The following is a 26872-nucleotide window of genomic DNA, read 5'->3' on the forward strand; positions in this document are numbered from 1 at the left end:
ATCACGAAGACGGGAGTGGAATGGCAATGCTCGATAACTGTACTTTCGAAAGATTTCCCTTGGGTCCAAACAGTGACTGTTGCGAGTTACTGTATACAAATAAACTCGGACCTGTTGATGATGAAAGTTGAGAGGCAGCTGATCTGCAGTGAGGAACAGTCGGTCAGAGAATTCGAGCCTCTTGCCAATCCCAAGACCATAGGAAGGTCACAAATGTCCTGCTTGCCCACGAAACCTGACGTCCGAGATATGCCCTGAGAAAAATGTCCCGCAGCGAATGTATAATTGATCGCGTCTAGATTGACTACTGGCATACAACCCTGAGATGACAGCAAAATGAGGGAACTGGAGTTGAACGAAGTGAAGAGCAGCGGCTGTAGATCCGAGTGGCGTTCTTGGGCCTACTGGACAGCCGCCAGTGTTCAAATAATGGAGGTAACGGAATAATATGAACGAGGTTCAAATCACATTAACAGCAAGCAGCAAGTAGCAAGGAGGCGAAGGGTGATCTATAGCGGAACCGAATTATGTTAAGAGGAGGAGAGTGTTGTCCTTCAGCACGGACGGAGGGGAACTTGAGATGATTAGAGTATCTACTCCACGCGTAGATGAAATTTGCTGCGATGAGTTGAGGCGGTCTGTCGGTCATGTGACCTTGTTTTATAAGCAACCCCCATTGTCACAGCATGTGACTCCTACATCATGTGACGCGTCCTTTCAGCCCCTAGGCGATCGCTGCCATGTAGATAGGGTTGAATAAATCGAGATTTCCCGTTTTCATGCAAGTATTCCGTATCTGAAACAAATGTCGACGCAATGGGCATCATTTAGTGTAATTTTGATGTGAGTCATTCTATATACAGTTAAAAACATACAAGCATTAACCCAAGCACGCCGCTCTTCTCTGATGCGAACTCTATTAGCTAGAACTTCATAATACTGCCTACAATGGGGTAACAAGGGCGCAAGATGGGCGCTCGTCAAACTGTATGCCATCATTCGTCGCTTTCGAAGTTGCGGACTAGAAATCCCTCATTCCGGAGGTGTTCCTTGACCTGCCCAACAGTAAACTCACCACGATGGAACTGTGGCCTCGTTAGCTGAGAAGTAATGGGACGATGAAGGCGGCTCATACCATTCCAGCACCTAATGCCGCATCGGTGGTCGTATATCGGAAGACATCTTCGAAATGCTTTGGCACGCCAGCCCCACTTGAAGCGATGACAGGGATTCTGATAGCAGCCTTGACATCTTTGATCAGCTCCAGGTCAAATCCACTGTTACTTCCGTCCTTGTCGATACAATTCAGTAGAATTTCGCCAGCACCCATGGCCTCAACAGCCTTCACTAGCTGTCGGACGTCAATATCACGACTCTCTCTGCCACCCTTGATTGTGCACTGATACCAGCAATAAGTCTGGCCGCTAGCGTTCGGGTACTTCGTTTTGATCGTGTGGTGCTCGGTGTCATCCGGGCTTGTGACATAAACTCGCTTGGGGTCAACGCTCACAACCACAGCTTGGTTTCCATAAGCCTTCGAAATTGTCTCGATGGCAGTTTTTCCGGTAAGCTTCTCGCCGCGACAATAGTACTCCTCAGCTGCAATGACTGCATCCGATCCAATGCTGACTTTATCGGCCCCAGACTTGAAATACATTGTAGCAACGTCCAGAGCAGAAATGTGAGTCCCGTCAGGATCGATAGTGTCCTTGATACCGCCTCCAATTGTCAGAGGAACAAAGACGGTCTCCGATGTTCTTCTCAATATTTCCAACATTGGGGTATCTACGAGCGGGCAATTCCGAAAAGACGTGATATTGAGGAAGGTGACCTCGTCCGCCCCTTGCTCGTAGTACCTCTTTGCCATGTCAACCGGCTTTCCCAGATTTCTTACCTGACCTCCTGCATCCACGCCGACCTTCTCTCGCACATCGTACTGATCACCTTTCGTGACGACCAGATCACCAGCATCATTCGTACGGACATCAAGACAGGCGATGATCCTGCGGGTCAACCCGTCTTCCCTCTTTCTTGCCTCCAGACCCTCCGTTCCGATTGGCTGGTATTTGTCACCATTCAAGAACGCACGGAGAGTCCGTAGTCCAGCTTGTCCGCTTTTCTCCGGATGAAATTGCGTTGCAAAGATATTCTCCCGAGCGATGGCGCCAATAAATTCTTCATCACCGTACGTGGCCGTAGCAACTGACCAGCCGTTGTTCTCTAATACGCCGGCCTTGTAGAGAGCTGCGAAGGAATGAACGTAGTAATACTTGCTGTTCGGGTTCAACCCATAGAAAGTTTGCCGCTCAGAGGTTGTATTCATAGCCGAATTCCAGCCTATGTGAGGCACGCTCTTCGTGTCAGCGTTGAATTTCTGCATTCGTTGTGGGATCAGCCCCAATCCGGGGGTGTCGGAATCTTCTTCGGAACCCTCGAAAAGCGCCTGCAGACCAACACATATGCCCATGAAGGGCTTCCCCAGCTCTATATGCTGTCTGATCGGTTCCAGGAAGCCACCTTCGGAAAGCTGAGAGAGGCAATGGCCGAAATGGCCAACTCCGGGCACCATGAGTCTCTAAGATGGCATATGTCAGCTGTGAATCGTGCAGCAGCAGAAACAAGACTATCAGCAGAGAAGAGTGCGCACATCAGCATTTTTGATATCGGCCGGGGACTTGACCCATTCAACATCGAACCCAACTTTGTTGATAGCATTCACCAACGAGCGGACATTTCCTGCGACATAATCGAGCAGGTGAACAGTCGGCATGGCGGCAGTCCGGTACCTCAAGCCGTAAGACAAGGTGCTGTATTTCAATACTGGAGTAGAGTAGAGACGGGATCACAGGCTCTGTCTGGCTTGGGTAAGCCCGCAGGCATTCGGGGACAGAGAGAATGAATGATAGAAAGTGGCTTGGGAAGAAGAATAATCACCCTCATCATTTATTGCCAAACATCACTCCCCACCACGGCGGGGGCATTTAGCTGAGTCATTATTCAAAATGATAACTAACTAACTAGTTAACAACTTTTTTTTTTTTTTTTTTTTTTTTTTTCTTGCCCACATCAATAATCTAGACAGCTGACCGCCTTAGCATCCACTTTCTCACTACTACTACTACTTTGGGTTCGCATAGTCTGAAGCTAGCTGACAATGCAGTCTAGTAGATTATTGTACAAGAGTACATTCTATCCTGAAGTGATCTTACCCTGCTGGTCGGCCCCTGTGACCCAGCAGTCATTGGAACCCACTAAGGTATGAATAGAATAATAAACCTGCCTGACCAATGGAAGCCAATGTTCCCCTTTATTTGTTATTTTGAATCTATAACCCTTTATTGCAATGGTTCATGCAAAACAATCTTGAAATGTTGAGTCAGGCGGTCTGTGGATATCGCTTGGCTGAACTAAACGCTATATCGCGAACAAGCGCTCTATAAAATGTCATTCCCACCGGAAAGACTGATGATCAATGGCAAATCCGAAGCAATGTTCTGAGAATTTTGAAGATAGATGAGGCCGTTTCGAGGCTACATTTGTGTAAGCTTTTGGTTGAGTCCGGAAGGGACCGTGTGGCTTACCGGGGAAAATTGTCTCAGACATACTCCAGCAGCTTTCAAGATCGCAGCACTCTGCCTTCTGTCAGCTGTGTTTACTAAAGTGTGGTGATTCAGACAAACTTCTTGGTCCATATTGTATCCTTGGGAATACACAACTTCCGATATACCGACTTGGGCGATCTTGACTGTACACGTCAAGCAAGGGCATCTACGATCATCAACAGCTGGAAAGCAACGAGCAGGGGCTGGGAATCTGACGTATCGCAATAGAGTATTGAGCCTTCACGTATACGCTCTCGCCCTGCTTCCAACAAAGCGTTCTCTTCGGCATGAAGGCAAAGGCATGTCGATAGACCAACACCTCCTCCTTCTCCACGGTTGCATCGTGGACCTGGTCGATGTAAGTTTCTCTTACAAAAGCACGAGAAGATCAAAGGAAAGCTGCAGGCCTTCGGGAGATTTCATACATCCACCTTCGTTGCAGTTGGTAAGATGCCGAGGAGTCCCGTTGTATCCGGTGCTAATTACACGGCGCTCCCTAACAAGCACACAGCCCACTCTTCTCTTCATGCAATTGCTTCTCTGCGCGGCGAGTGAAGCTAGTTGCATGAAATACTGGTCCCAATTTGGACGTAGACGTTGCTCATCAGCGAGATTCAGGGCTTCTAGAGCAGCATGCAGTTCCTCCAAAGAAGAGCAAGAGTTGAACAATCGCACTTGCGCACGATCCGTCAGATAGGCGCGTCCGATTTCTTTATCGTAAAGGTGCCGATCGTTCCATATAACAAATCTTTCAAGCGGAGGAGGATCAAGCTGTCTCCTTCGGCACCTAACAATGGAGTGAAAATATTATATTTCAATACAGCATACATTGTTGAAGGCATAGGGTCTTGGCAGGGGAATTACCTATCTGTGAACCGCTTCCACCGAAGACTAACTGGCGCATCAACGCTCACTAGGAGGAAAAATGGTCGTTGAAGAAAACGGTCTATGGTCGCTGCATCCCAGATATCCGTTGTGACCCAGCGCTCCCTCCATCTTTTCGTTGCAAAGTCTAGGAGGGATTCAACGCTATCGAATAAGAATTCCGAATTCCTCTTGTTGCTGAGTTCCGAAGCTTGTAACCGAAGATCGTCTTCTGGGTCATCAGTTATCCGAGGGTACTTTTTGTTGTTCAACTCAAGGAGTTGGAACTCCTGGTGTTCAATGAGGTAATCTGCGATGGCGTGCTTGCCTGAGCATATTCCTTTCCCCTCCAGTGTCATTAGTCCATCATGTTGTGGAATATTTTCGTCATGAAGGGTTCATACTAACCTCCACACAAGCCAATCAGCATTTCTTGGCCCTGACAGCAAGATGCAAAGGATGTCCGGTGAGGTTTGTGTGAAGTGGCAGATCCTTCAATCAGTATGGTAATGAATTTGTTTTTTTCTCCTATTAACGCATTACAAGCTGATGTTGATACCAGTGGGCTATCCAGTTGATTTTTCAAACAAAATCGCGTCTTGAGGTAACCAGAGGTACGTAGAACCTACAGACAATAATAATTAAAAAGATCCAAGTCATAAGCAATGGCCTAGCCGCGTAGGATATACTCAGTGGGGTAGGAAGAACTTAGCGTCATCGATGTATGATAATCAACAAAACCCACATCGTGTAGCCCCTCACTATTATTTATATATATTAACTTCTAAGACTACAGCTAGACGTAAGGTAAGTTAATAGTAGCAGAAATCAGAAATGAGCACAGATCACAGAATATTATTAAAACCTAAATGACAAAGATACTGAGGAAGGAAGAGCCTGACAGTACAGAGTATCTGGCAACACCGACTGGACAGTAGATAACTTACTTCCCTGCGTGGGTCAACCAAACTACTATGAATAAACTGGCGAATTCCCAAACAAGAAGGCAGGGAGACTGCCCTAGTCTGCACCATTCATCGGCCATCTCGTCTAGATATTCCTGGCTCCATTAGTCTGTGTAGATTCTATGTCTGGTATTATAGTTGATAATAGTAGATACTACTGCCTGTTGACCCCTCCGCGAGATAGCAGACTGGGTATAATGTAGGTATGCTCGTAAACTAGGAGTGAATAGTAACATCTTACAGGGCCTAAAAGAGCAAACTCCGGAGGGTAGTAAGAATTTACAGGAATAAGAATGATCTCAAAGTAGATATACATAATTTACAAGTGATCTATCTCAAGCTATCGAGTATCTCTCTTTTCTTTTCTCGGAACTTCCAGGAGTAATGGACGAAGTGACGGATTGTGGATAGGGTTGGCCCATGACCATTATCATTTCTGACCTAGTCAGCCGGTCAGGAATGATGAATAACGGGGAAGAGGAAAGGTCACATTGCTTTACGGAGCACTTAAACCTGTATGTATGGAGTACCTCTTGTAATATGCTATAAATCCGGGAAGTTAGCCTTGCCCGCCTTATCAGCTCCGTTGTCATTTATTACTACTACTTTTCCAGTACTAGTACCTCTCTACTTCCTAGGTATTATTACTCCACCGTCTGATACAGTTGCTCTTGAACAGTTTAACGCTCGTCATCATAATCAGAGCCCTTATTAGCAGAAGCAGATCCAGATATACCTGCGGCTCACTCGTTAAATTACTGAGATAGGGCCCAGGGTCCTGCAACATCCACCCCGGCGTGATAACCGTACAAAATGCAGTACGCTCCATTTGCCTCGGACATTGAACTCCCATTCTACACAGCTCTAGCTACATTGAAGATAGACCGTGACAAACTCGATGACTCTGCTCGCAAAGTATTAGGCCTGTACGAACTGCGCCCTACAGACGCACCGAATAATTCATGTCGGATGCAGATACATGGAAATGCCCTCACCAGCGACGAGTGAGTCCATAGTCAGAGCTCAACTTCTACTTTCTTTTACAACTATCTCGGCGATCTGTAAGGTCCAGAGGGTATGATTGCTAATTGATGATGGGTTACACCAGGGTACCGGAAGGTTATTACAGAGCTGAAGGGACGATCAAAAATTGTAATACTTTTGAAGAATACCGCGACATTGATAAGCCTCAGATGTTACAACAAGCAGGGCAAACGGTCAGCCTCACGGTGCAAAAGGTTCAATGAAGTTTACTAATGATATCCCCGAAAGATACGCGATGCCATAGAGGACGGCAGCATCTACTTGTGTCCGTCAAAATTATCTTCTTTCATGATACTGTCATTCGCGGATCTCAAGAAGTATAAGTTCCACTACTGGTTTGCGTTTCCTGCACTTCATTCAACCCCTTATTGGACTCCTGTACCAAATGCTGGGAAGATCATTGGCCATACTCCGGTTGAACCGATTGATAGGGCATCATTCAAGGCCTTACCCACTTTTGAAAGTTCGACTCTTGTGGAAGCAGTGCAGACCTGGTCCCGCAGCGTCGAAGCTTGTCAGCGAGGCTTCTTCCTCGCAAGAAAGTATTGCGACTCTGATGGCAGAGCTGGGCATGATGCCAGGGGGACGCCCGAAACAGCAGATGGGACATTGGTGGCGACTTCACAGCTGACCGCCGGACACAGCTGGAAGATTGCTTCTCTAGCACGTTATGAGAGCGGGTTTTTCGATGGGGCGCAATTCGAGGACAGCTTCATCTGCTTTGCCGATCCTTCGAACTACGACGATGCGCCGGGTTGGATGCTGAGGAATCTACTATTTCTCATCAAGCGACGGTGGGGTCTACGAAGAGCCCAGATTTTGAGGTATCGCGATACACGTCGCGAAATGGGTCGCAGCATGGTAGTCACAGTGGAATGCAAAGCTCAGCCGGTGTCACAGCCGGCGAGTCCTCCTGAAACAGTGAACGGAGCGCCCAAAGTGACTGGCTGGGAACGGAATTCAGCGGGAAAGCTGTCAGGGAGATTGGTGGACCTCACAGAGTACCTAAATCCTAAAAGGTGAGCAGGTTACGGGATGTACCACTCAAGGTATTTGTGTGCGTCTAATTCCGCGGCGCAATAATTAGGCTAGCGGATCAGTCCGTTGATCTCAATCTGAAACTCATGAAATGGAGGATCAGCCCGGATCTCGATCTTGAGAAGATCAAACGCACCAGATGCCTCCTACTTGGAGCTGGGACGTTAGGAAGCTATGTTGCTCGAAATTTAATGGTACGTCTTCCCATATTTCTATTGAACATACATTCACCGAAATGCTGGCCTCTAGGCTTGGGGAGTTACGAAAATAACATTCGTGGATAACGGAAACGTCTCTTTTTCAAATCCGGTGAGGCAGCCACTTTTCAACTTTAAAGACTGCCTAGAAGGGGGTGCTAGAAAGGCAATTCGAGCTGCGCAAGCACTGTCAGAAATCTATCCTGGTGTTGAGGCTACTGGGCATGTTCTTTCGGTGCCAATGGCTGGCCATCCCATCACAGACACGGAGAAGACACGAAAAGAGTTCGGTATTCTCAAGGCTCTAGTAGATGACCACGACGTTATTTTCCTTCTCATGGACACGAGAGAATCGCGCTGGCTTCCAACAGTCATTGGTAAGGCGGCAGGGAAGATTGTGATGAATGCAGCGCTTGGATTCGATTCTTTTGTGGTCATGCGACACGGCGTCAGAAACGATGCAGACCCAATATCAGAGCTTGGCTGCTACTTTTGCAATGACGTAGTTGCGCCGATGAACGTAAGCCACCATTCCCAAAGCTCGTGTCTCTATGCCACTGACCTTTTTGAAGTCTGTAAGAGACCAGACACTTGATCAACAATGCACCGTCACTCGACCAGGTGTAGCCACGATAGCGTCGGCCTTGGCGGTTGAGCTGCTCATTTCACTTCTACAGCACCCTCAAGGTGCTGCGGCCCCAGCTGCTTCGCCAAACGATGACCGTGGTTCTCACCCTCTTGGTCTGGTGCCACACCAGATCAGGGGATTTCTTTCGTCTTTCGAAAATATTTCGGTGATAGGACGAAGCTATGACTGTTGTAGCGCCTGTTCCATGAACGTCATCAAGGCATACGATGAGCAGGGCTGGGATTTTGTGGTAAAAGCCTTGAACGAGCCCGGATATCTGGAGGAGTTGAGTGGTCTTAGGGAGGTCAGTCACAAGAAGCCTCTTTTAACACACCCTCTATTCCTCGTCTTGCATTTCCCCGGTCCGCGCAAATCACCCACCCCTGACCCAGAGATCTCTCGGACTGGCCATCAACAAGGCGATTTCTGTTGAGATGAATGGCTGACACAACAGAAGGTCCAAGCAAGAGCAGAAGAAACGATAGATGATATCGAGTGGGACGAGTCGCTTGAGAACGAGGAGATCATCTAGGAATTCGGTGATCCGATACCAAGTGCGCATCGCGGGGCAGGGGAAGGAGATAAGAGCTACATCTGGCTGGCGGGCTTTGATTTAGGACTGCATGAGGACCTCATTCTTCGACGCGTTGTTCCTTCTGTCGAGGCCAACAAAGTACGCTTCCCTTGATTCCTGCGCAAGTTAGTGCGTGATGACGATAGCAATACTCGATATATCCGGCGCGTACGTTGCGTGAAGACTCTGGCTTGATCCTGTGCACTCTATGGAAGAGTGCTTTGAACTGTCTCTCTAGTTCTTTGTCCTCGACCCCTTGATAAAATTTGCAAATGAGATGACCTCCAGTCCTTAAGGTGTCGAAGCTGAATTGCAGTGCGGCACGGCAGAGGTCCTATTAAGTCAGTCAAATATGTACGATAAGTATGAGGATATTTTGTTGGAGTACCATGCTGCCGGCGTGATCTCGAAAATTCACGCCGCTTGTGTTCATCATCCTATTATAAGGGTCACTTAGACTTCGCTTCCAGAAGCCGGTGGTTTGGAACCAGGGAGCACACATATCGCTTAAAACCACATCTACTGTTCTCTCCGACGCGACATCACTTTGGGGAAGATTGCCCGTATTTGTTCCGATGCACTTGCTCTTATGCTCCAGGCTCGCGGCCGAACTCAAGGTCGTATTATTGTGTTCGTCTCCGTCCCATGGACCAGGGGAACGCGGCCTGCCTCTACAAGGATCGCGGAGGAACTCACGAACGTAAGCCTGAATATCTGGGGCAAGGAAGTTGCCCTGTATGGTAGAGACGCCTCTGGGGGGCTGTGCTGGGATTATGTCTACGCCCAGGACTCGACCGTTCGGTTGAGTTCGAGTCGCTGCCACCTGAGAGCGTTAGATGGATATCAAAATTGGTGCGAGATCAAACAGACCTGAGACCAGGAGCCGGGGGCGTATCCCTTATGAGATTATCAGAGGTCAGCCTTAATGCCCAGACATAGAAGTGAAAGGGGCGGTATACCAGATCCACTACTGTTTGCCCACTCTTGAAAATGTGATATTTCTCATCGATCTAAAATTACCTGTGTTTAGCATACAGGGAACAGTAAAGCACGAGTAATCCATACCTGCAATAATTTGAATGCTGCACGGCTCTTCAAGCCTTGTACTGCCGCAGCCCTTGTGAAATGGTCTTTGAACTGACGTGCTTGCCATCTCTTCGAGGATGAATGTCTCTTGAATATGAGGAGAGACGTTATATCATTGATCTCGAGTCTTAGAATCTTGGTTGGGCGGGACAAAAAGAACATGATGTTGGGATCGTTCACTGTGAAGTACCCAATTTGATTGGTGTCTGCGGGAAATTTTGGATGGGGGATCTCGTCAATGTATTATTGGATTGAGCCGTCCTTGATTATTAGTTGTGATACAATATAGATACTGCAACTCTAGCCCTTCCCGATGATGGAAGTGACGAGGGAAGGAAAAGAAAAAGTAACAGTAGAAAAACTGTGTAGATGGTATACCTCTAATAGGCAGTGCCTTAGTAGTTGTGTTCAAAGAATGTAGGACACTTTAAGATACTGTAGTAACAGTTGTCATGTGAAAATCCTGGATAAGGGAGGAGGAGCTCAATATTGAGTAATCCATCAACAACAATGATAGTTAGTAATAATGATTGGTCTTGTCCATGTCAGAGGGTTTTAATAACTAACCCTGGGGTATAGGTAGGTATCATATCACACCCTATTTCCTTTCATTAAAGATATGCTGTTCCCTCTTTGAACCAAGTGTTAATTAATTGACACCAAACAGCTGCAATATTGGAGCTACGCATTGCAGACAGATCGGGGTGTAAAGGGTACAACTCCCCTGGACATAGCTCAACTAGGTTTCTTGCTTTTGATGCATGTAGTCAACCCCATACACCTTGAGTAACACAGCGACTAGTCTAATTATTGTTCCTCATATCAATCTGGGATTTACGTTGTGGTTTGATACATAGGTGGCGAGCTTTTACTTTCAATAAATGACATTCTGAAGTCAAGCAGTTCATGAGATATGAATGAGAGCTATTGGTCAACCCCTCAGGTCACTGCACTTGATGAAACAAATGCTGGCCAGCGTCTCATGCAAGTCCATTGAACCAGATATCGAAACCTCTCCAACGTGAAACATGAATCCTGTCATGAAAGAGGAACGCAGGTAAACGACGAAGTACAGCACTACTAAAATCAAGGTCTACCGCTATGGATGAACATTACATTTCTTCAAGGTTTCCCACTGCCTATATTCTCTTTCTGTCTCGCTTTAACGGGGAGAATCCCGTAGGGGCACCAAAACCTCGGCCATGCATTATACTGGATTGGGCAGTTAACTGTATTTCGTCTCGGGAAGTTCGTCCAGGACCAGGAGCAAGTTTACGCCCTGGCTTTCTGATGCCCTGGTTGTCCGGGTCTTCTTCATCCTCAAACAAGTTCCTATCTCGCTGGAATCCCAATTTACGCCTCTTCAACTTCATCTGACCATGACCAGACGCCCTGTTCTTTTGAACATCGTCATCCTCTGCATGGTTTTCGACATCAGTCTGTGGGGAGCGTGACCTGGACGATATTGCTCTGGCCATTTTGGACTTGGTACCAATATGGACGGATAGTTTCGACCGCTTTGAAGACGGTGCCCCATTAGACAACAGCTCGTCTTCTTGCTGTGGACTGCTGATAGTTGCATTCTCAGCGAAACTCACTTTGTCACTGGAAACTTTCCCAGGCGTCCCCGCGCACACAGGGACCGTGTGTAGCTCATTTAAATCGTCATCAGAACTAACCGAGGGATTTCGAGGTTCACTCGCGCGTTTCAAAAATGGAGTAATCGAGAAAGACGATTTATCACCAGGCAAAGCTGTTGGTTGCTTGATGCCTTTATTCCAAGGCTTGACCGCTCCTGGCGTAGCAATGGTCAGTGCGGGAACAAATTGGGTGCCCGTTGTTCGATTAGGAGGAGCACGAGATTTTGCATGGGGCTCAGGGCTTTCAGTTGCTTTGAGATTATTACGGCGCTGTTGACCATTACTCTGAGCTTCTTGGAGTTGATCTTTGACTTGCCGCAATTTCCGATTGAGATCTTCGATCCTTTCTTCAAGAGCTGCGCGATGAGCTTCGCTTTCATGTTTTTGCTGACGAGCACTGCGCTCTTGTCGTTCTCGAGCTTGTATTTGCTCTGTGAGTTCCTTACGTGCTTCCTCAAGTCTCGAAGACAAATTGGCAATTTCCCCTGCCTGACGAGTCTCTCGGGACTGAGCACGTTCGTGGGCGCGCTTTTCTTTTTCCAATTGCTCCTCGACCGTAATCAGCTGGCGCTTCAATGCCTGTTTTTCGGCGACGGTATTCTGGGAAGAGATGCTTTGTACTCTAAACCGCTCCGCTTCTAATTGCGAGTTGGAAAGTTCTTTCGATAGGCGAATATTCTCGTCTACTAATCTCTTAGATTCAACGGCAGTCTTGCCCAGCGAAGCAAGTTCGCCCTATCCTAAAAGTTAGAGGTGATATTCCACCAGGGCAAGGTATAATGGCAACATACACGAAGATTCTCTATTTCATGTGACGAGGCAGCGAGTATATTCTTTAAGCGATTCACTTCATTGAGGGTTTTATTGAATTGGACGCGTAGGCACGATTCAGATTCTCTGGCTCTGACTAATTCTTCGCTGGTCTCCTCTAGCTGCAAGTGTAGGCTGTCATTTTCGAACTGGAGAAGTAATTGCTCCATACGTATCTCCCGACCTCGCTCGATTTCTAGAGCAAGCGTTGTCCGCCCCACTGCTCGCTCATATTCTTGCTCATAGTGGGCTGTGGTAAGTGCCATTCGGCACTGAGGGACTGGGTAAGTTTCAACTTGCATCTCGGAGTCGTAGAGCATACATACATCATCAAAACCTGGTGCTGACATTTGGACGAGAGAATTCGGTCTTGGCTTGCAAAGGAGATCAACAACAACTAAGTATAGCGAAATTGAGTCGTTAAGACTGAATTATTGCGGCATGAAGTCTAGTTCGCCTGGGATCCGTGGTCATGTCTAAGAAAGCAGCCTGAAGTACGGGAATAGCCAACGTAAGGTGCCGACCTTACCTCGCTATTGTTTGCGGCAGTGGCCGACACGCGTCTTACAACTTCCAACGGAAAAATTAGCTCGGCAGCTCCCGAAGTTGTGGACACCTGGACTCTCCAGGTTGCACTAAAGCGATTGCGTAGCTATTGATTGCTACCATACATCAACTCCGTTCGAAATACCTCCTACACAGACATCGGATAATGACCGACGATACTTGCGGATCGTTCATCCACTGTGTTTTTCAGTATTTCTTCACATCCGAGCTCAACAGTGCATCTTAAATGAGCCATTCTTCCAGACCCTGGAGAAAATGAAACTCAATTTTCTTATCTCTTTCCTTTACATTGCGACGAGTGCGCTTTGTACGTCCTCAGACCCTGATAAGTACGAGAAATACAGATCAGTCTCTCGTGTCGCGCCGATTGAATTGACAGACGTTACATATGATGATTTGACCTCAAAGCCTCGTGACTTTCACGTCGCGGTTCTTCTGACAGCTACTGACGCTCGCTATGGTTGCGTCCTATGTCGCGAGTTCCAATCCGAGTGGGACCTCATTGCACGAAGTTGGAATAAGGGCTCTAAGTCAGACGATCTTAAACTGCTCCTCGCTACTCTGGATTTCAGTAATGGCAAGGAGACCTTCCAGAAGGTATATGAATGATCTTTCTTCCTGAACCCTCGATGTATTGTTCAGCTGATCTAATGAGGTAAAAGCTGATGCTTCAAACTGCGCCTGTCCTTCTCTTGCATCCTCCCACTGTCGGCCCCTTTGCCAAGGTTGACAATGCACCCGTAAGATTCGACTTCACTGGGTAAGAGTCTCTTGGGTCTGCCACACGAGTTCTCTGTGTTGATAAAAGACGTCTAGCCCAATATCTGCCGACCAACTCTACACATGGATCAGCCGACATCTCCCGGAAGGCTCAAAACCACCTCTCATCCGCCCCATCAATTACATGCGAATTATCTCTGCAATCACCATCCTTATGGGCGTGATAACTTTGTTCACGGTTTTGTCTCCGTACGCCTTGCCGATCATAAGGAACCGAAATCTCTGGGCCGGCTTTAGCCTGATTGCTATCTTGCTGTTCACCAGTGGCCACATGTTCAATCATATCCGCAAAGTACCTTATGTTGTAGGTGATGGCAAGGGAGGCATTAGCTATTTTGCTGGTGGATTCTCTAACCAGTTCGGCATGGAAACCCAGATTGTCGCTGCCATTTGTAAGTCATTCACATTTCCGAGACACGACCCTGCCCACACACATACTGATGATTCACTGTGATTGCAGACGCTGTTCTATCCTTTGCAGCGATTGCTCTTTCCATGAAGGTCCCTCGCATGGCGGACAAGAAGGCACAGCAACTGGCCGTCGTAATCTGGGCAGGCGTACTGCTCTGTATGTACAGCTTCCTCCTCAACGTCTTCAAGACGAAGAATGGCGGATATCCTTTCTATCTCCCTCCTTTTTAAATTCAGACATCGCCAAGGGTTAATCCTGGTCCTTCCACCTGATAGTGCGATATCCTTAAAGCAAAAGAGCCCGATCCAGGTGTAGCAAGTCACCTGCTGAGGCCTTCTTTCGCGGATAGGTTCGTGAACTGGACTTTCTCCTTCATGGTGTTTCCGGGCTCTTGAACGCCTATCTACTCGGCATCAGCCTGCACTGCAACTAGGCGAAGGAGCTCGTGGTTTCCCCCTTCCTCAAAATCTCAGCGACCTTAGTCTTCACAGTCAGGGTACCATTGTAATACAGAAGAGTCCGTTTTTTGACAGATAGAAAAAGACCATTCAATGGATAGATGACATGATAGTCTGCAATATGAAACAATAATCCTAGAACGCAAGAAAGCAAAACATCTTAGATCAACACAGTCACAAAGATCTATTCAGCAAGTACATGGATAGATACGCTAGGAGCTTTTTCATCTTTATTTCAGGCACGTGAATCCTGGTAAAGTCACACTATGAAATGTGCAGGTCAGAGTGTTTGCAGCCGTGATGTCCTCTAGATACGCGGACCCAGTGTGGTTCGCCCTACTGCGGCCGCGGCCGCGGCTGCGGCTAGTTAAGAGGACAACATCACACCCGATATCTTGAGCCTGCTCAGCACCGTGTGCCTGAAGAAGTAAGTCATTTCTGAAGACATAAGACTGCAGCTTTTGTCTCATGTCATACTTCTACGTATCAGGATTGTATTTCAACCTTCGTCATCCTCATAATCGGTACCAGCTCGATAATACTTGAAGATTAAAAAAGCTCATGAGACGTGCAGAAAGCATGCCACTATGTCCAAGCCAGACAAACTTCGCACTAGAAGAGCTATGGCATCATCGGTGTCGGGGACTACGCTTTTGGTCATGATCCAGCTGGTTTCTCGACTGTTCACCTTTGTTGCCAATCAGTTGGTCCTGAGGAACCTATCACCAGCGACTCTGGGAGCAGCAACTCAACTCGAGTTGTTCATGGTTACGATCTTATATTTCTCTCGGGAGGCCATCAGATTAGCCATTCAGAGACAGCCTCTAGATTCGCTTTCATTCCTCGACATCAGCAAACAAGAGAAGTCGCGCATAGCTTGCGACAAGAAAACTGATGCTCAATCTATGGCGACTCAATCAATAGTGAACATGTCCTACCTCAGCCTTGGAATTGGAATCGCATTGTCTATCTTGCTCGGTAATTCCTACATACAGTTTGCTGCTGAGCAGGTTGCTCAAACGTCTTTCTATCGCAGCAGTGTGGCAATCGTCTGTCTCGCGTCGACCTTAGAGCTATGCACTGAACCTTTCTTTGCTGTAGTTCACAGATACATGCTGTACAAGACTAGGGCAACCGTTGAAATGGCAGCGGCATTTGTAAAGAGTCTAACAACGTGTGGCCTATTTATCTGGGCGTCTTGGAATGGAAACAATGTCGGTATACTTCCATTTGCACTTGGTCATCTGTCTTATGCCTTGGTCCTTCTCTGTGGCTACTCTGCAGTTCTGTCAAACGCAGCGAGTAGATGGCATTTTTCGTTTCTGCCCACTCGCATAAGAACAAGGTATGTGGAGGCAATTCCTATCGAATAGGACTCAGCCGTGATAACAAGTCCAAGGGATAAGTCCGTTTATGTCCTGGGCATGTTTTCGTCCCAGTTGATCTCTCTATCTGCAAATCTCTTCTTCCAATCTGTGGTCAAGCATTTGCTCACGCAAGGGGACGCCATGATGCTCGCCGCAATGTCGAGCTTGGAAGATCAAGGGATATATTTCCTCGCTTCTAACTATGGTGGTCTTATAGCTCGCATCGTTTTTCAGCCAATTGAGGAGAGCTCTCGCACGCTCTTTTCGTCACTGCTGGGTCTCAGTGACTCAAACGGAGAAGAATCAAGCAACGTAGGCGCTGCTAAGACGCATCTTACCGATGTCATGAAAGCGTACGGGATTCTATCTGCTCTCATCTTTCCTTTGAACCCCATCATAATTAAGCAGATACTTCACCTATTGGGTGGTACAGAATGGTCTGGTTTTGAAGTCTATCACCTACTTTCTCTTTATTGCTTCTATATACCTTTCTTGGCATTCAATGGTATAGCAGAGGCCTTTGTCTCATCTGCTGCTAATGGGTCGGAGCTTCGATCACAGGCGGGCTGGATGGGGGTTTTCTCAGCATGCTTTGCGTTAGCGGCCTACCTTTTCTTGAGAATTGGCGACCTCGGCGCTCGTGGCTTGGTGTACGCTAATATGGTCAACATGACAGTGCGCATACTTTGGAGTCTAAATTTCATACGAAAGTATATGCACAGTCATGACAACGACATAACGTTGACCGAGTTCAGCTTGAGTCCTTATACCTATATTGTTGGCTTTCTAATGACCACAATCACAATACTCGGGCCAGAGCTGTTCCACAACGATATTCATGGTCTGATACAGGCGGCAGGTTTTTGCGCCTCCTATGCCATTCTAGTGTGAGTTACCCGTTGGACAAGACTTGAATGAGCTCTGACGGCCGTCTATGATAGTCTATATTTGGAGAGAACGTATTTGAGGGGATTGTACAACCAGGTTTGTCAAACTTGGAAGCAGGACACCTCACACCGCAAGACAAAGTAAAACGAGTTCACTCGTCGAAAACGATCTTTGTCGCTGGTTTGCTGGTATCCACATCCTTGAAGAATGCACCGTACGCACCATGCTGCTTCTTCTTCACGGTTGTTCCGAACTTTAGCAAAGCGTCCGGTACTTCTTGTTTAGCTGCTCTCAGAACGTTTATCAACCTATGACAAATTAGGAAGGTAACCACATTAGCAGCCTACTCAAATACATAGGCTGATTGACGGTTTTGAGAACTTACGCGCCAGACTGAGCTTTATCCGTTTCTGTGAAGAGAGTAATTGCATGGCCATCGGCTCCAGCGCGCCCCGTTCTAATCAAAACTCGAATTAAACACATGTCAGCCGAGAGAGAATATCCTTACTTACCTCCCAATTCGATGTACATAATCCTCGACCGTTAGAGGAAAAGTGACATTGATAACCAATTTGACTAACGGTATGTCAAGGCCACGAGCTGCCACGTCGGTGGCAACAAGTACAGTAGCCGCCCCGGTTTTGAATGCCTCCAGACTTTTGAATCTTTCGTGCTGGTTCAAGTCTCCATGTATCCCTGCGACTTTGAAGTTCTTGGTTCGTAAAAGTCTCTCGACACGAACTGCTTCTTTCTTGTACAAGCAAAAGACAAGAACCTTATCGGAAACTGCTGCGCCTCGCTGAGAGTGACTGAGCAACTGCACAAGTCTAGCCTCCTTCTCCTGAGGCTTCACAACCTCAACCACCTGTTTAATCCTGGTATTAGCACGCGGATCGGCGGAAGGATCACCACCAATGGTGACAGTCACAGCTGAAGTCATGAAAGTAGCCGCCAGGTCTCTGACGCTCGGAGGCCAAGTTGCAGTGAACATAACGGTTTGGCGTTTTGAATTTGGCATGGATCGGATGATGTCTTTTATATCCTGTTCAAATCCCTTGTCTAGCATGCGATCCGCCTCGTCCAAGACTAGGTATTTGACCTTTCCAAGATCCACGGAGCCATCGTTTTGAAGATCTTTTAGTCTACCAGGGGTGGCAACAACGATAGCTGCAGTCTTCAGGGCCTCGCGTTGTTCGTCTTTCTTCACACCCCCATAGATGCATGTTACTCTGATGTCCACAGAGGCCCCAAACTTCGAGAGTTGATCATATATTTGCATTGCAAGCTCCCTGGTTGGAGAAATGATGACCGCTGCAGGTCGTGCATGTTTTCGCTTGACCTTTCCTGAATCCAGAATTTTCTTAATACATGGCAAGCCGAAAGCCAATGTCTTCCCGCTTCCGGTCTCTGCAATGCCTATGACATCCCGACCAGCGAAGAGTAGGGGCCATGTGGCAGATTGAATAGGTGTCGGCGATGAGAAAGAGCTCAATGGGTCATAAATCTTGCTGAAGCTGCTGGGGAGGTGGGAAAACGAAATTATGGGGCGAAGCGCCTGTGCTTCCGAAGAATCGGTCACTTTAATGCAATGCTTCGCGAGAAACTGGTCTATCTCAATCTGAGAAAGATCACCTAGGGCTGGTGACTGGACGTAAGTAGCATCTGGTATAGGACCAAGTTCATTTCCAATAGCTTCAGCAGACGAGATCTTCGATTCTTCTCCATTTCTTTCATTCTTGGATCGCTTTTTGGGTCGGTAATCGCCACCTTCGCGGTGGACACGCTTGGTCATGGTCAGTATCTGTTGTAGTCTGATCTTTCCTCAGTTCTGAAACCTGGGGCTAAGAAAAGACAGATAGAGAATCGACAGATATGGGAGATAGAAGACCAAAGTGATGAATGTAAAACTGAGCGTAATTGAATGAGACACGGGATCAAGAGACGCTGTGTGTGGGAAGGGGGGAAAAAATTATAATAAACTTGTCACTACGAATAAAATTGAGACAATTTTATTCTGCCAATCGACGCCGCCAATATGTCACTGCAATAGTTTTATCACTGTACGGAGTAACGCCCCACTCAGAGCCTCTCCGCCGGGGCCTACCTCTTTACATACTACAAGAACTCAAGTATACCTATGAGTGGGCTATATAGTCCACTAACCGAAGACTGCTGTAATTCTTGTGTTATCGTTAAGGGGGACATCAAAGAAGAAAGGCATGTGATTACGGGAACAGGGCTCCCCAACTGACACAAAAGTAGTCATCTTCGTAGTACACAGTACACGGCTGATCGTCATGAAGAATATTACCTAGAAATGGCAGCTTAGTAACTTCGTCCCGATTTCATACCCTCGTATGCATTACCCTTCCCGATTACCCAGCACATACGTGATATGCGAGACCTTGCAAACCTCTAACCAAGGAGTCGAGTCATAATCTCCTGGAATCAAGCGGAACGACGCTGTACACTCATACACAGACAAACGTCTATAAAGCTAAAATCGTACGTAACCTCTCAAGCCCCAGAAGGATCGAACTCGGCCGGGAAAGGCAAGTTCACCATCAATCCAAGGGATATCAAGAAAGGCCATATGAATTAATCAGAGCCATGAGGCGAGATGCTTCTTCCGAGTAGTTGACAGGTTTGGCCGTCGATACCTGATAACGGATTCTAATTAAATGTCATTAGCGGTAGGTTCAATATTGGTAACTAAATAGCAGATGCATACCGTTGCTGATCTCCGAAATGATCAAGCTTAGCCCGACATCTGAAGTTCCAAGTTCGGCAATTAGCTTCCTGGAAGATGTCTCCAGCTGCCTTTTCTCCATTTTGGCGAAGATCCATCAAGTGATCCGCAGACGTGCCCATTAACTGTTTCCCGACCTCATCAAAGCAACTGAGCCAGAGCTGGCCAGTATGGTCGCTAACATTGATGAGCATGATGTATCGATACTCTGGACGTGGGTGAGTTTTATCACAGCTTTCGCACCGCCATTGGCCAGGATCAAGTTCTGTCACTTTTTTGTTGCACCCCTCGGAGAGGCAAGCAGGGTAGCACATGTTGTCTTGCTTTATGTAGATAACAGTCCCTTTGAGCGAGAAGTAGACTGCATCTTCTGACATCCCCAGTTGTTCCTCGCGTATCTGTGCGATTGTTTTCAAGTGATCCAATCTCATTGCAGATGAGGATGCATTGGACATTGTGGCATGTGACGTGAATGTCTCGTGTCTGCCTTGAGCATCATACCAACCCTTAAGACGATGAGCTTCTTCTATGTCAGGGTCAACAGTCATTGAGCCAGAACTCAACAAACTGAGACTTCGTCCTCCAAAATCAGATACTTTGACACCCTTGAAAGCAATTACAGACTCTGGCATGGCATTGAAGTTCAATGCTGTGGAGCCCCAGATGGTTAGACGAACAGAAAACCCTGAGCTGTCGACCAAGGTAAGCTCTCGCTTGTCATAGGGCTTGCTCGTCGTCTTTGATACGATTTGAGTAGTCTCCCCGACTTCTTTCAGCACTCCAATAATGTCAATGGTGGTATCCTTCTCAACAGACTGTAGATCGCCCACGGTTGTGAAATTGAACCGAATTTGCGGAACATCGCTCTGATCCTCTGCCTAAACCAAAAATGTAAGCCTATCAGTTGCAACTGCGCTTGAGAAATTCACTGACCTTTTCAACAACTGTATCTTTCTCAAAAGTGAGTTCGTAGTCATTGTTCAGATTAGTGAATTGCTTCTTGGCAATCTGAACCCGGCAGGGGCTAGATATATAGTACACGCTTCCTTCATGAAAAACATCATAGAGCTGGTCGCACTGCTCATTGAATCCAGTGGCACGGATTTCACCACTATCATCGAGTAAGTTGACACTAAAGAGCCTACCCTCCGAGTTTCTGTTGTGCCAGGTTTTGATTGCTGATTTGCTCGTGCAACGCGCCTTGATCGTCCATTTATGTGAATAAGGAGAGATAGCTTCGATCGGATAGATGGTGGCATGGGTCGATGTCAAAGAGGAACGTGCAGGCTGCACGCGAGGTTCCCCTCGCTGATTTTGAACCTTGGAGCCATAAAATCCACCGCTGGAGATTGTAGTGGGTTGGGGCTTTTCGTCCTCTTCCAACTTATTTTCCAATGGTTTTGGTTCTCCGATTTTCTCCGCTTCGCCGAGTTCCTGCAAGACTTCGAGATCCAAGATTATGAGAATTCTATGATGATATTAGCCGCGTGTATAATTTGGGGTTTCCGGATCCACAACTTTTTCCCCTTGACAGAATTTGCCTGAAATGACTTCAAACGGACAAAACACCCCTTCCTTAGCACGCCACTCGTTACCAGTGGATTCGCTTCTGTCATACAACGTGTTAATTAGTAATAGATGGCAATTCGTCCCAGTCCTCTCTACTCACGTGTTGCAAGCATGGTCTGAACATAATTCGAGATATCACTGAACACAGCTCTGTACCGCTCCTGATGGTTTGGTTGGGGAGGCAAAGGCTTAATCTGAACACATTGGACGATAGGTTCATGGATTTGGGGTTTGGTTTCATCAAAGATGGCGCTGCAAACCTATCAGTAAATCCTTGTCGTAGCTAATATGCCAGCCCAGGAAAGGAGAAAGGATGATCGCCTGGCAAGGACAAGATAAAAGAGCTCGCGTTACCTGAGCGCCCCGACTGAGATCTGAGATGCTGCATCGAGAGCCATCGCGCGAGCAAATGTTGCTGGATTGCTCGTAACCAGATGGTAAAACGATAATATATGAAAATTTGTGCAAGTATCTTGGTAGCTGGCTTGTGGATGGGGGGAAAAAGAGAACAGGGATACGAGTATAGGTCACTTTTCAAGCTAATATTCGTCTTCCTGAAGCAGATGGCAGAAGAAGTAAGAAGCTATTAAGGATAAATGTGTGAAAACACTTTTTGCAATAGGTATTGGTCTAACGCGTGCTATTTCGTGTAAAACATCCCTGACGCGTTGAGTGGCTACTAGGTAGGCGGTAAGGTATGGTCCAATCACTTCCCTATCTGGTAGGACCCGCTGCGAGGTGCCCTGTAGCCTGTTAGGTTGTAGCCTAGGTAGTACCAACGGGCACCTTGAGATACCTAGTTGGTGCATGGTAAGGAACTTGCCTAGGAAGTCAATCAAAACAGCATTATTATGGGGTATTAATTACACTAGTTGCAGCTTAGGTTAACTACCTTAGCACTTAGCAATGGTTACATCTCCATAGGGAAGAGACCTACCTAGGCATGCGCCTTCGTACTCCTTTTAAGGTACATTCTCTGCGGAGCTTACTGACAGGCAGAGGCTAAATTCTAGGTAATAAACAGCTAAGGTAAGAACTACCTGTACTCAGCAGTCCTTTTTGGGAAAATAACAATCAATGATTCCTGTGACTTTTTTGATATTCCTGGACCTACAAATATGAATGGGATCAAGTTATCAACTCTGTAATATTGAAGACCACATGCTTGGAGTAAAGAATAATCAAAATAGAGAACCTTCTTCAGGACTTTATGATGTGACCTAGGTAGGACCAGCATGCCAGGAACAAACTCATAAACTGTCTAGCTACTCCATACAGTCAATAATCCAAGTTTATCATTATTATTATTGGTGGTGGTCTTGATTATTTAATTGATCAGGTTAGCACCCCACCTTGATAAGAATGTTGCAAGGTGGTACTTAGTGGTGCTCGGAGGTAAAGTATATCGCCTCACGTCACATTTAATCTACACATCTTTTGCTAAACCTAGAAAAGAGCACGAGTGTCCTACAACTTGCCATAAATTCATCAGAAGTCAGTTGCTCACTCTATTTGATTTAATGATACGTTAGTTATATCAATTATAGCTAATGTCGATCGAGTCAAGATTATCATTGGACACATTGAGGATGGCTCAGTGCCCTCATAGTAGCTCGCAGGGCAAGTACATAAAGTCCTGATACCAGCCAAATACTAATTCTGACTCCTAAAGCTTTGCGACCGCCATCTGAATCCCAAGTTGTCTATCGCGAAGAGTGTACGCAATGTTTTGACTCTGTGGTTCGTCGCTTGTTCCCTTCTTGGCACCTTCAGCCAGGGCTAATCTTACTCAAGGATGAGGAGACTGGCCTAAATGTATGCCTCTTTTGTTTCAACGGCGGCTGTACAGGAGATCGAAACCATGGCTTGCTTCATTACAAGCGCTTTTGCCATCCTTTAGCACTGAACGTCAAGAGGTCGCGAAAGAAGATACAGGTGCGTTGAGGGCCATACCTACTCGCAATGCGTACAATGCTCGGTGTCATGGTAACATAAGATAATAGCGTGGCGAACCTCCACAGAAAATCTCAAAGCTCGCGATTGCTGCAGAGACGGATGAAGATCGCTACGACACAGCAATACGTGTCATTTGCTATGAGTGCCGCTTGGATGACATCGATGCATCCAGTGGCAACCTTGCAGTCGTGGTAGATGGAGTAATGAAGGCCATGACCTTCTCTAAGAGAGAAGAGATTAAAGCCTGGGAGCAAGAGTTCGTCCCATGCGAGCATACGCTTTGCTTAGTGCAACAAACCCCTAAGCAGACTGAGTCTCAAGGTATGATTGTCCTCGCGGGTCCGATTCTCGGCTAACCAAGGTACGCAGAGCTGAGTCAGTGCACGATGTGTACTTTGAAGGAGAACCTTTGGCTTTGTTTGGAATGTGGTAACCTTGGTTGCGGACGCAGTCAGTTCGGGGGATTGGGAGGAAATTCACACGCGCTTGCGCATTCTGACTCAACTTCACATGCGGTTGCCGTCAAGCTTGGCTCAATAACTGCTGATGGGAGTGCGGATATCTACTGCTACAAGTGCAATGAAGAAAGGACAGACCCGGACCTTGCCGCTCATCTTGCTCATTGGGGAATCAATCTGAGTGCGCGCGAAAAAACAGAGAAAAGCCTCATGGAGATGCAGGTTGAACACAACATGAAATGGGAGTTCTCAACTACATCTGCGGACGGTCACGAACTCACCCCGTTATTCGGGCCTGGGTTTACGGGTTTGACCAATCTAGGAAATAGCTGTTATCTTTCGAGCGTGGTACAATGCCTCTTCTCCTCGCCGGAGTTCCAAAGAAGATATTACCATAGCAACGAAGAGCCACCTTTATCTCAACAACCTGCTCAGGACTTCGAGACGCAGATGAGAAAGCTCGCTGATGGCATTCTTTCTGGGCGTTACTCAAAGCCCAATGCAGACGCAATTGCCTCGCCTGATTCTCCCGAGGTGCCCCATCAAAAAGGGCTATCGCCAGCAATGTTCAAACATCTTATCGGTCGTGGTCATGAAGAGTTCTCAACCATGAGACAACAAGATGCGTTTGAGTTCTTGCTTCACTTGTTCAAGCTGATTCAACGCTCCCAAAGCCCCGAGGGCAGAGGCAACCCCATTGAACATTTTCGGTTCGCTGTCGAGCAGCGTCTACAGTGCCTGTCCTGCAAAGGAGTCCGTTACAGAATAGATGAGCAAGACAACGTCTCTATTCCTGTTCCCGTGCGTCGACAGCTGGGCACTAATAGCACGGACCCCTCTGCGGATTTGGAGTTCGAATCAGTGTCTCTCTCTGAATGTCTCGATGTTTTCACTGCTAATGAAATCGTTGAGCTCAGCTGTCCCTCTTGTGGAAGCAACAATGGGTTCTCGAAGCGTTCGTCGTTTAGGACAATGCCGCAGGAATTAGTGCTAAACGCCCGACGATTCGAAGTCGTTAACTGGGTTCCGAGGAAATTGGACATCCCAGTGGATGTCAGCGACGAACCACTTGATTTCAGCCCATATGTTGGCTCCATGAAGGAAGAAGGCGAAAAGCTCCTGCCGGAAGACGATCCGTCCGATAGTGGGTTCTCGCCTGATCAGAACATCTTAAACCAGCTTCTTGCCATGGGCTTTCCCAGAATTAGGTGTGAAAAGGCGCTACATGCGACCGGCAATTCAGATACCGAGGCTGCCATGAACTGGTTGTTCTCTCATATGGATGACCCAGATATCGATATACCGCTTGTGGGCAGCAAGGTTACTGGCCCCGCTAACATGGCCCTACAGGATCCCTCAAAAGTAGCTCAACTGAGTGAAATGGGTATCGATGAGGATCGAGCCAAAAGAGCGCTGGCTGCGACAGGGGGCGATGTGGATCGAGCTCTCGACTGGGTATTCAGTCATCCCGACGAGATACCTGAATATGAAAGTGGTGATTGTGACTCTGGTTCTCGGCTTCCCGTTAATAGCAGGATTCCTGGCTTTCATGAAACCCCGGCTAGATACCAACTTCGGGCCATTGTTTGCCACAAAGGTACATCAGTACACGCAGGGTGAGTAGAGATCTCAATCTATCAGATTTATCGAGTTGCCAACTGAGAACAAACAGACATTATGTTGCATTTGTGCGGAAGATGCTGCCGGGCAAGGATAATCCGTCCTGGGTTATGTTTAATGATGAGAAAGTCGTGGGAGTCGATGATATTCAGGATATGAAAAAGTTTGCCTATCTATACTTCTTCTCTCGAGTCGAAGCTTGACCAGATCGTTGGCTGTATATGGATCAGACTACGGAATGTGAGCTCTATAGATAGGGATAGGTGACTGATGTACCATGTCATGTCCAGTTAGATGTCCAATGAGTGGGTGTCTTCTATACTGATGGGAATGTGTCAGCTCTAGTATATCTTACTGGATTATTGCTATTAAAACTGAGACTCTTGAAGCGCATTGGTATAACATAGTATAACTGATGTTGTATGTTGGGGGAGATAGTCGATTGTCTTTCCTTTCTACTAAGAAATATAAGTAGCGATGGAACATCAAGTGCTTGTAGTAATATCGCTATTAGTGAAAACAAAAACTGGAAATGAAATAAATAAAAGATAAAATTAAAAAAAAAAGGGGGAGAACAGGAGGAGCACAATACAGATGTATGTAAACTAGATATGTTGTATATCCAATATCCAATAATCATGTACTGTTGACTCCGGTGGTTTTGTTAGTATGTTTTTTATTCACACGCTATACAGGGGATCATGTAATTGGTGTATTAGTTTCTGGCCAATATCTTGCTCCTGATTGTCTGAATAGTTAAGACTTCTACCTATCAGAGTAGGCAGTCATTTATTTAGAAAACCTCAACTATTATGGTATAGCTGCGAGTCCCACTGTACTAACAAAACCACTGGGGTCAACCGGAGTAGTATATTACTTATTAATAATAGTAATAGTTATAATAAATAACTATCGTCCCTATATTATAATAAGCTGGCCCTACTAAGTAATAGTATGTCCCTAGGCCTTCTAGGAAGGTGATTAGGTCTTATTAATTATATTTATTATTCTAGACTTAATTCCTTATTTTATAAAGTAATATATTAGTGTAGTGGCTTACCTATATGTCATAGGCTGCCCCCATGACACGCGCCGCCTCTGTGTGATCACATGACTAGTAACTAGTATCTAGTCTAGACATCACCTAACTAATCAGTTACATAACTAGAACTAATTATTATATTAATTAGTATAATAGTAGCTAGAGTTGCAGAAATAAACTACTAACATTAAATCTGACCCTTACTAAACTTATAGTAGTAAGGGTTTAGTTCCTAGCCTAGGAAATTACACTAGTTTTAGTTTCTATAGGATATAACTAATTTAAGTTTAGTTAAAACTATTAGTTTTGATTTTTAAGGTTTTATTGGATTAGATTAACTAAACCTTACTATTTTACTTAGTAATTACTAATTTCTAGGATTTCTCTAAAAATATTAATATTACTAGATAGCTTAGTATCTAGTCTATCTAAATATAAAAGATTAATTAAAAATATCTAGTAGTTAGTAAGATATAAGGGAATAATTAATTTTATTATAGGTTAGTATAAAAGTAGAAATAGTTTTATATATATATATTAATCTTTAATAATTACTAT

At 46.3% G+C, this 26872-nt stretch overlaps 9 protein-coding genes across 9 annotated transcripts; 3 read left to right on the forward strand and 6 right to left on the reverse strand.

The window, feature by feature from the left end:
• Window positions 1–995: 995 nt before the first annotated feature.
• On the reverse strand, window positions 996–2770 carry Aud_000736 (imidazoleglycerol-phosphate synthase; the record flags this gene model as incomplete). The annotated part of the gene is made up of 3 exons (XM_043286240.1): window positions 996–1085; window positions 1136–2575; window positions 2648–2770. The coding sequence occupies 3 exons, from the start codon at window positions 2768–2770 to the stop codon at window positions 996–998; spliced, it is 1653 nt and encodes a 550-aa protein (XP_043142175.1).
• A 664-nt stretch (window positions 2771–3434) lies between these two features.
• On the reverse strand, window positions 3435–4896 carry Aud_000737 (deoxycytidine monophosphate deaminase; the record flags this gene model as incomplete). The annotated part of the gene is made up of 7 exons (XM_043286241.1): window positions 3435–3530; window positions 3582–3632; window positions 3681–3768; window positions 3819–3951; window positions 4028–4389; window positions 4467–4806; window positions 4875–4896. The coding sequence occupies 7 exons, from the start codon at window positions 4894–4896 to the stop codon at window positions 3435–3437; spliced, it is 1092 nt and encodes a 363-aa protein (XP_043142176.1).
• A 1348-nt stretch (window positions 4897–6244) lies between these two features.
• Window positions 6245–8771, forward strand: Aud_000738 (putative autophagy ubiquitin-activating enzyme ApgG; the record flags this gene model as incomplete). The annotated part of the gene is made up of 6 exons (XM_043286242.1): window positions 6245–6435; window positions 6540–6648; window positions 6704–7494; window positions 7563–7707; window positions 7763–8230; window positions 8283–8771. The coding sequence occupies 6 exons, from the start codon at window positions 6245–6247 to the stop codon at window positions 8769–8771; spliced, it is 2193 nt and encodes a 730-aa protein (XP_043142177.1).
• Window positions 8772–8951: 180 nt separating this feature from the next.
• Aud_000739 (RlmE family RNA methyltransferase) lies at window positions 8952–10160 on the reverse strand (the record flags this gene model as incomplete). Its single annotated transcript, XM_043286243.1, has 6 exons — window positions 8952–9029; window positions 9085–9246; window positions 9301–9735; window positions 9783–9809; window positions 9872–9922; window positions 9978–10160. The coding sequence occupies 6 exons, from the start codon at window positions 10158–10160 to the stop codon at window positions 8952–8954; spliced, it is 936 nt and encodes a 311-aa protein (XP_043142178.1).
• A 977-nt stretch (window positions 10161–11137) lies between these two features.
• Window positions 11138–12714, reverse strand: Aud_000740 (uncharacterized protein; the record flags this gene model as incomplete). Its single annotated transcript, XM_043286244.1, has 2 exons — window positions 11138–12373; window positions 12430–12714. 2 exons carry the CDS (start codon window positions 12712–12714, stop codon window positions 11138–11140), a joined length of 1521 nt encoding a protein of 506 aa, XP_043142179.1.
• Window positions 12715–13270: 556 nt separating this feature from the next.
• Aud_000741 (OST3/OST6 family protein) lies at window positions 13271–14437 on the forward strand (the record flags this gene model as incomplete). Its single annotated transcript, XM_043286245.1, has 4 exons — window positions 13271–13612; window positions 13678–13775; window positions 13832–14187; window positions 14256–14437. The coding sequence occupies 4 exons, from the start codon at window positions 13271–13273 to the stop codon at window positions 14435–14437; spliced, it is 978 nt and encodes a 325-aa protein (XP_043142180.1).
• A 2634-nt stretch (window positions 14438–17071) lies between these two features.
• Window positions 17072–18712, reverse strand: dbp3 (RNA-dependent ATPase DBP3; the record flags this gene model as incomplete). Its single annotated transcript, XM_043286246.1, has 3 exons — window positions 17072–17228; window positions 17306–17377; window positions 17433–18712. 3 exons carry the CDS (start codon window positions 18710–18712, stop codon window positions 17072–17074), a joined length of 1509 nt encoding a protein of 502 aa, XP_043142181.1.
• A 787-nt stretch (window positions 18713–19499) lies between these two features.
• Window positions 19500–21636, reverse strand: Aud_000743 (replication factor A subunit protein RFA1; the record flags this gene model as incomplete). Its single annotated transcript, XM_043286247.1, has 6 exons — window positions 19500–19593; window positions 19652–20547; window positions 20603–21137; window positions 21188–21278; window positions 21339–21490; window positions 21593–21636. The coding sequence occupies 6 exons, from the start codon at window positions 21634–21636 to the stop codon at window positions 19500–19502; spliced, it is 1812 nt and encodes a 603-aa protein (XP_043142182.1).
• A 1191-nt stretch (window positions 21637–22827) lies between these two features.
• On the forward strand, window positions 22828–25475 carry Aud_000744 (ubiquitin-specific protease UBP14; the record flags this gene model as incomplete). The annotated part of the gene is made up of 6 exons (XM_043286248.1): window positions 22828–22858; window positions 22911–22978; window positions 23033–23173; window positions 23242–23515; window positions 23564–25268; window positions 25325–25475. 6 exons carry the CDS (start codon window positions 22828–22830, stop codon window positions 25473–25475), a joined length of 2370 nt encoding a protein of 789 aa, XP_043142183.1.
• Between the last annotated feature and the right edge of the window lie 1397 nt (window positions 25476–26872).

Source organism: Aspergillus udagawae (assembly GCF_001078395.1).
Source record: "Aspergillus udagawae IFM 46973 DNA, scaffold_1, whole genome shotgun sequence".
Classification (NCBI taxonomy): domain Eukaryota; kingdom Fungi; phylum Ascomycota; class Eurotiomycetes; order Eurotiales; family Aspergillaceae; genus Aspergillus; species Aspergillus udagawae.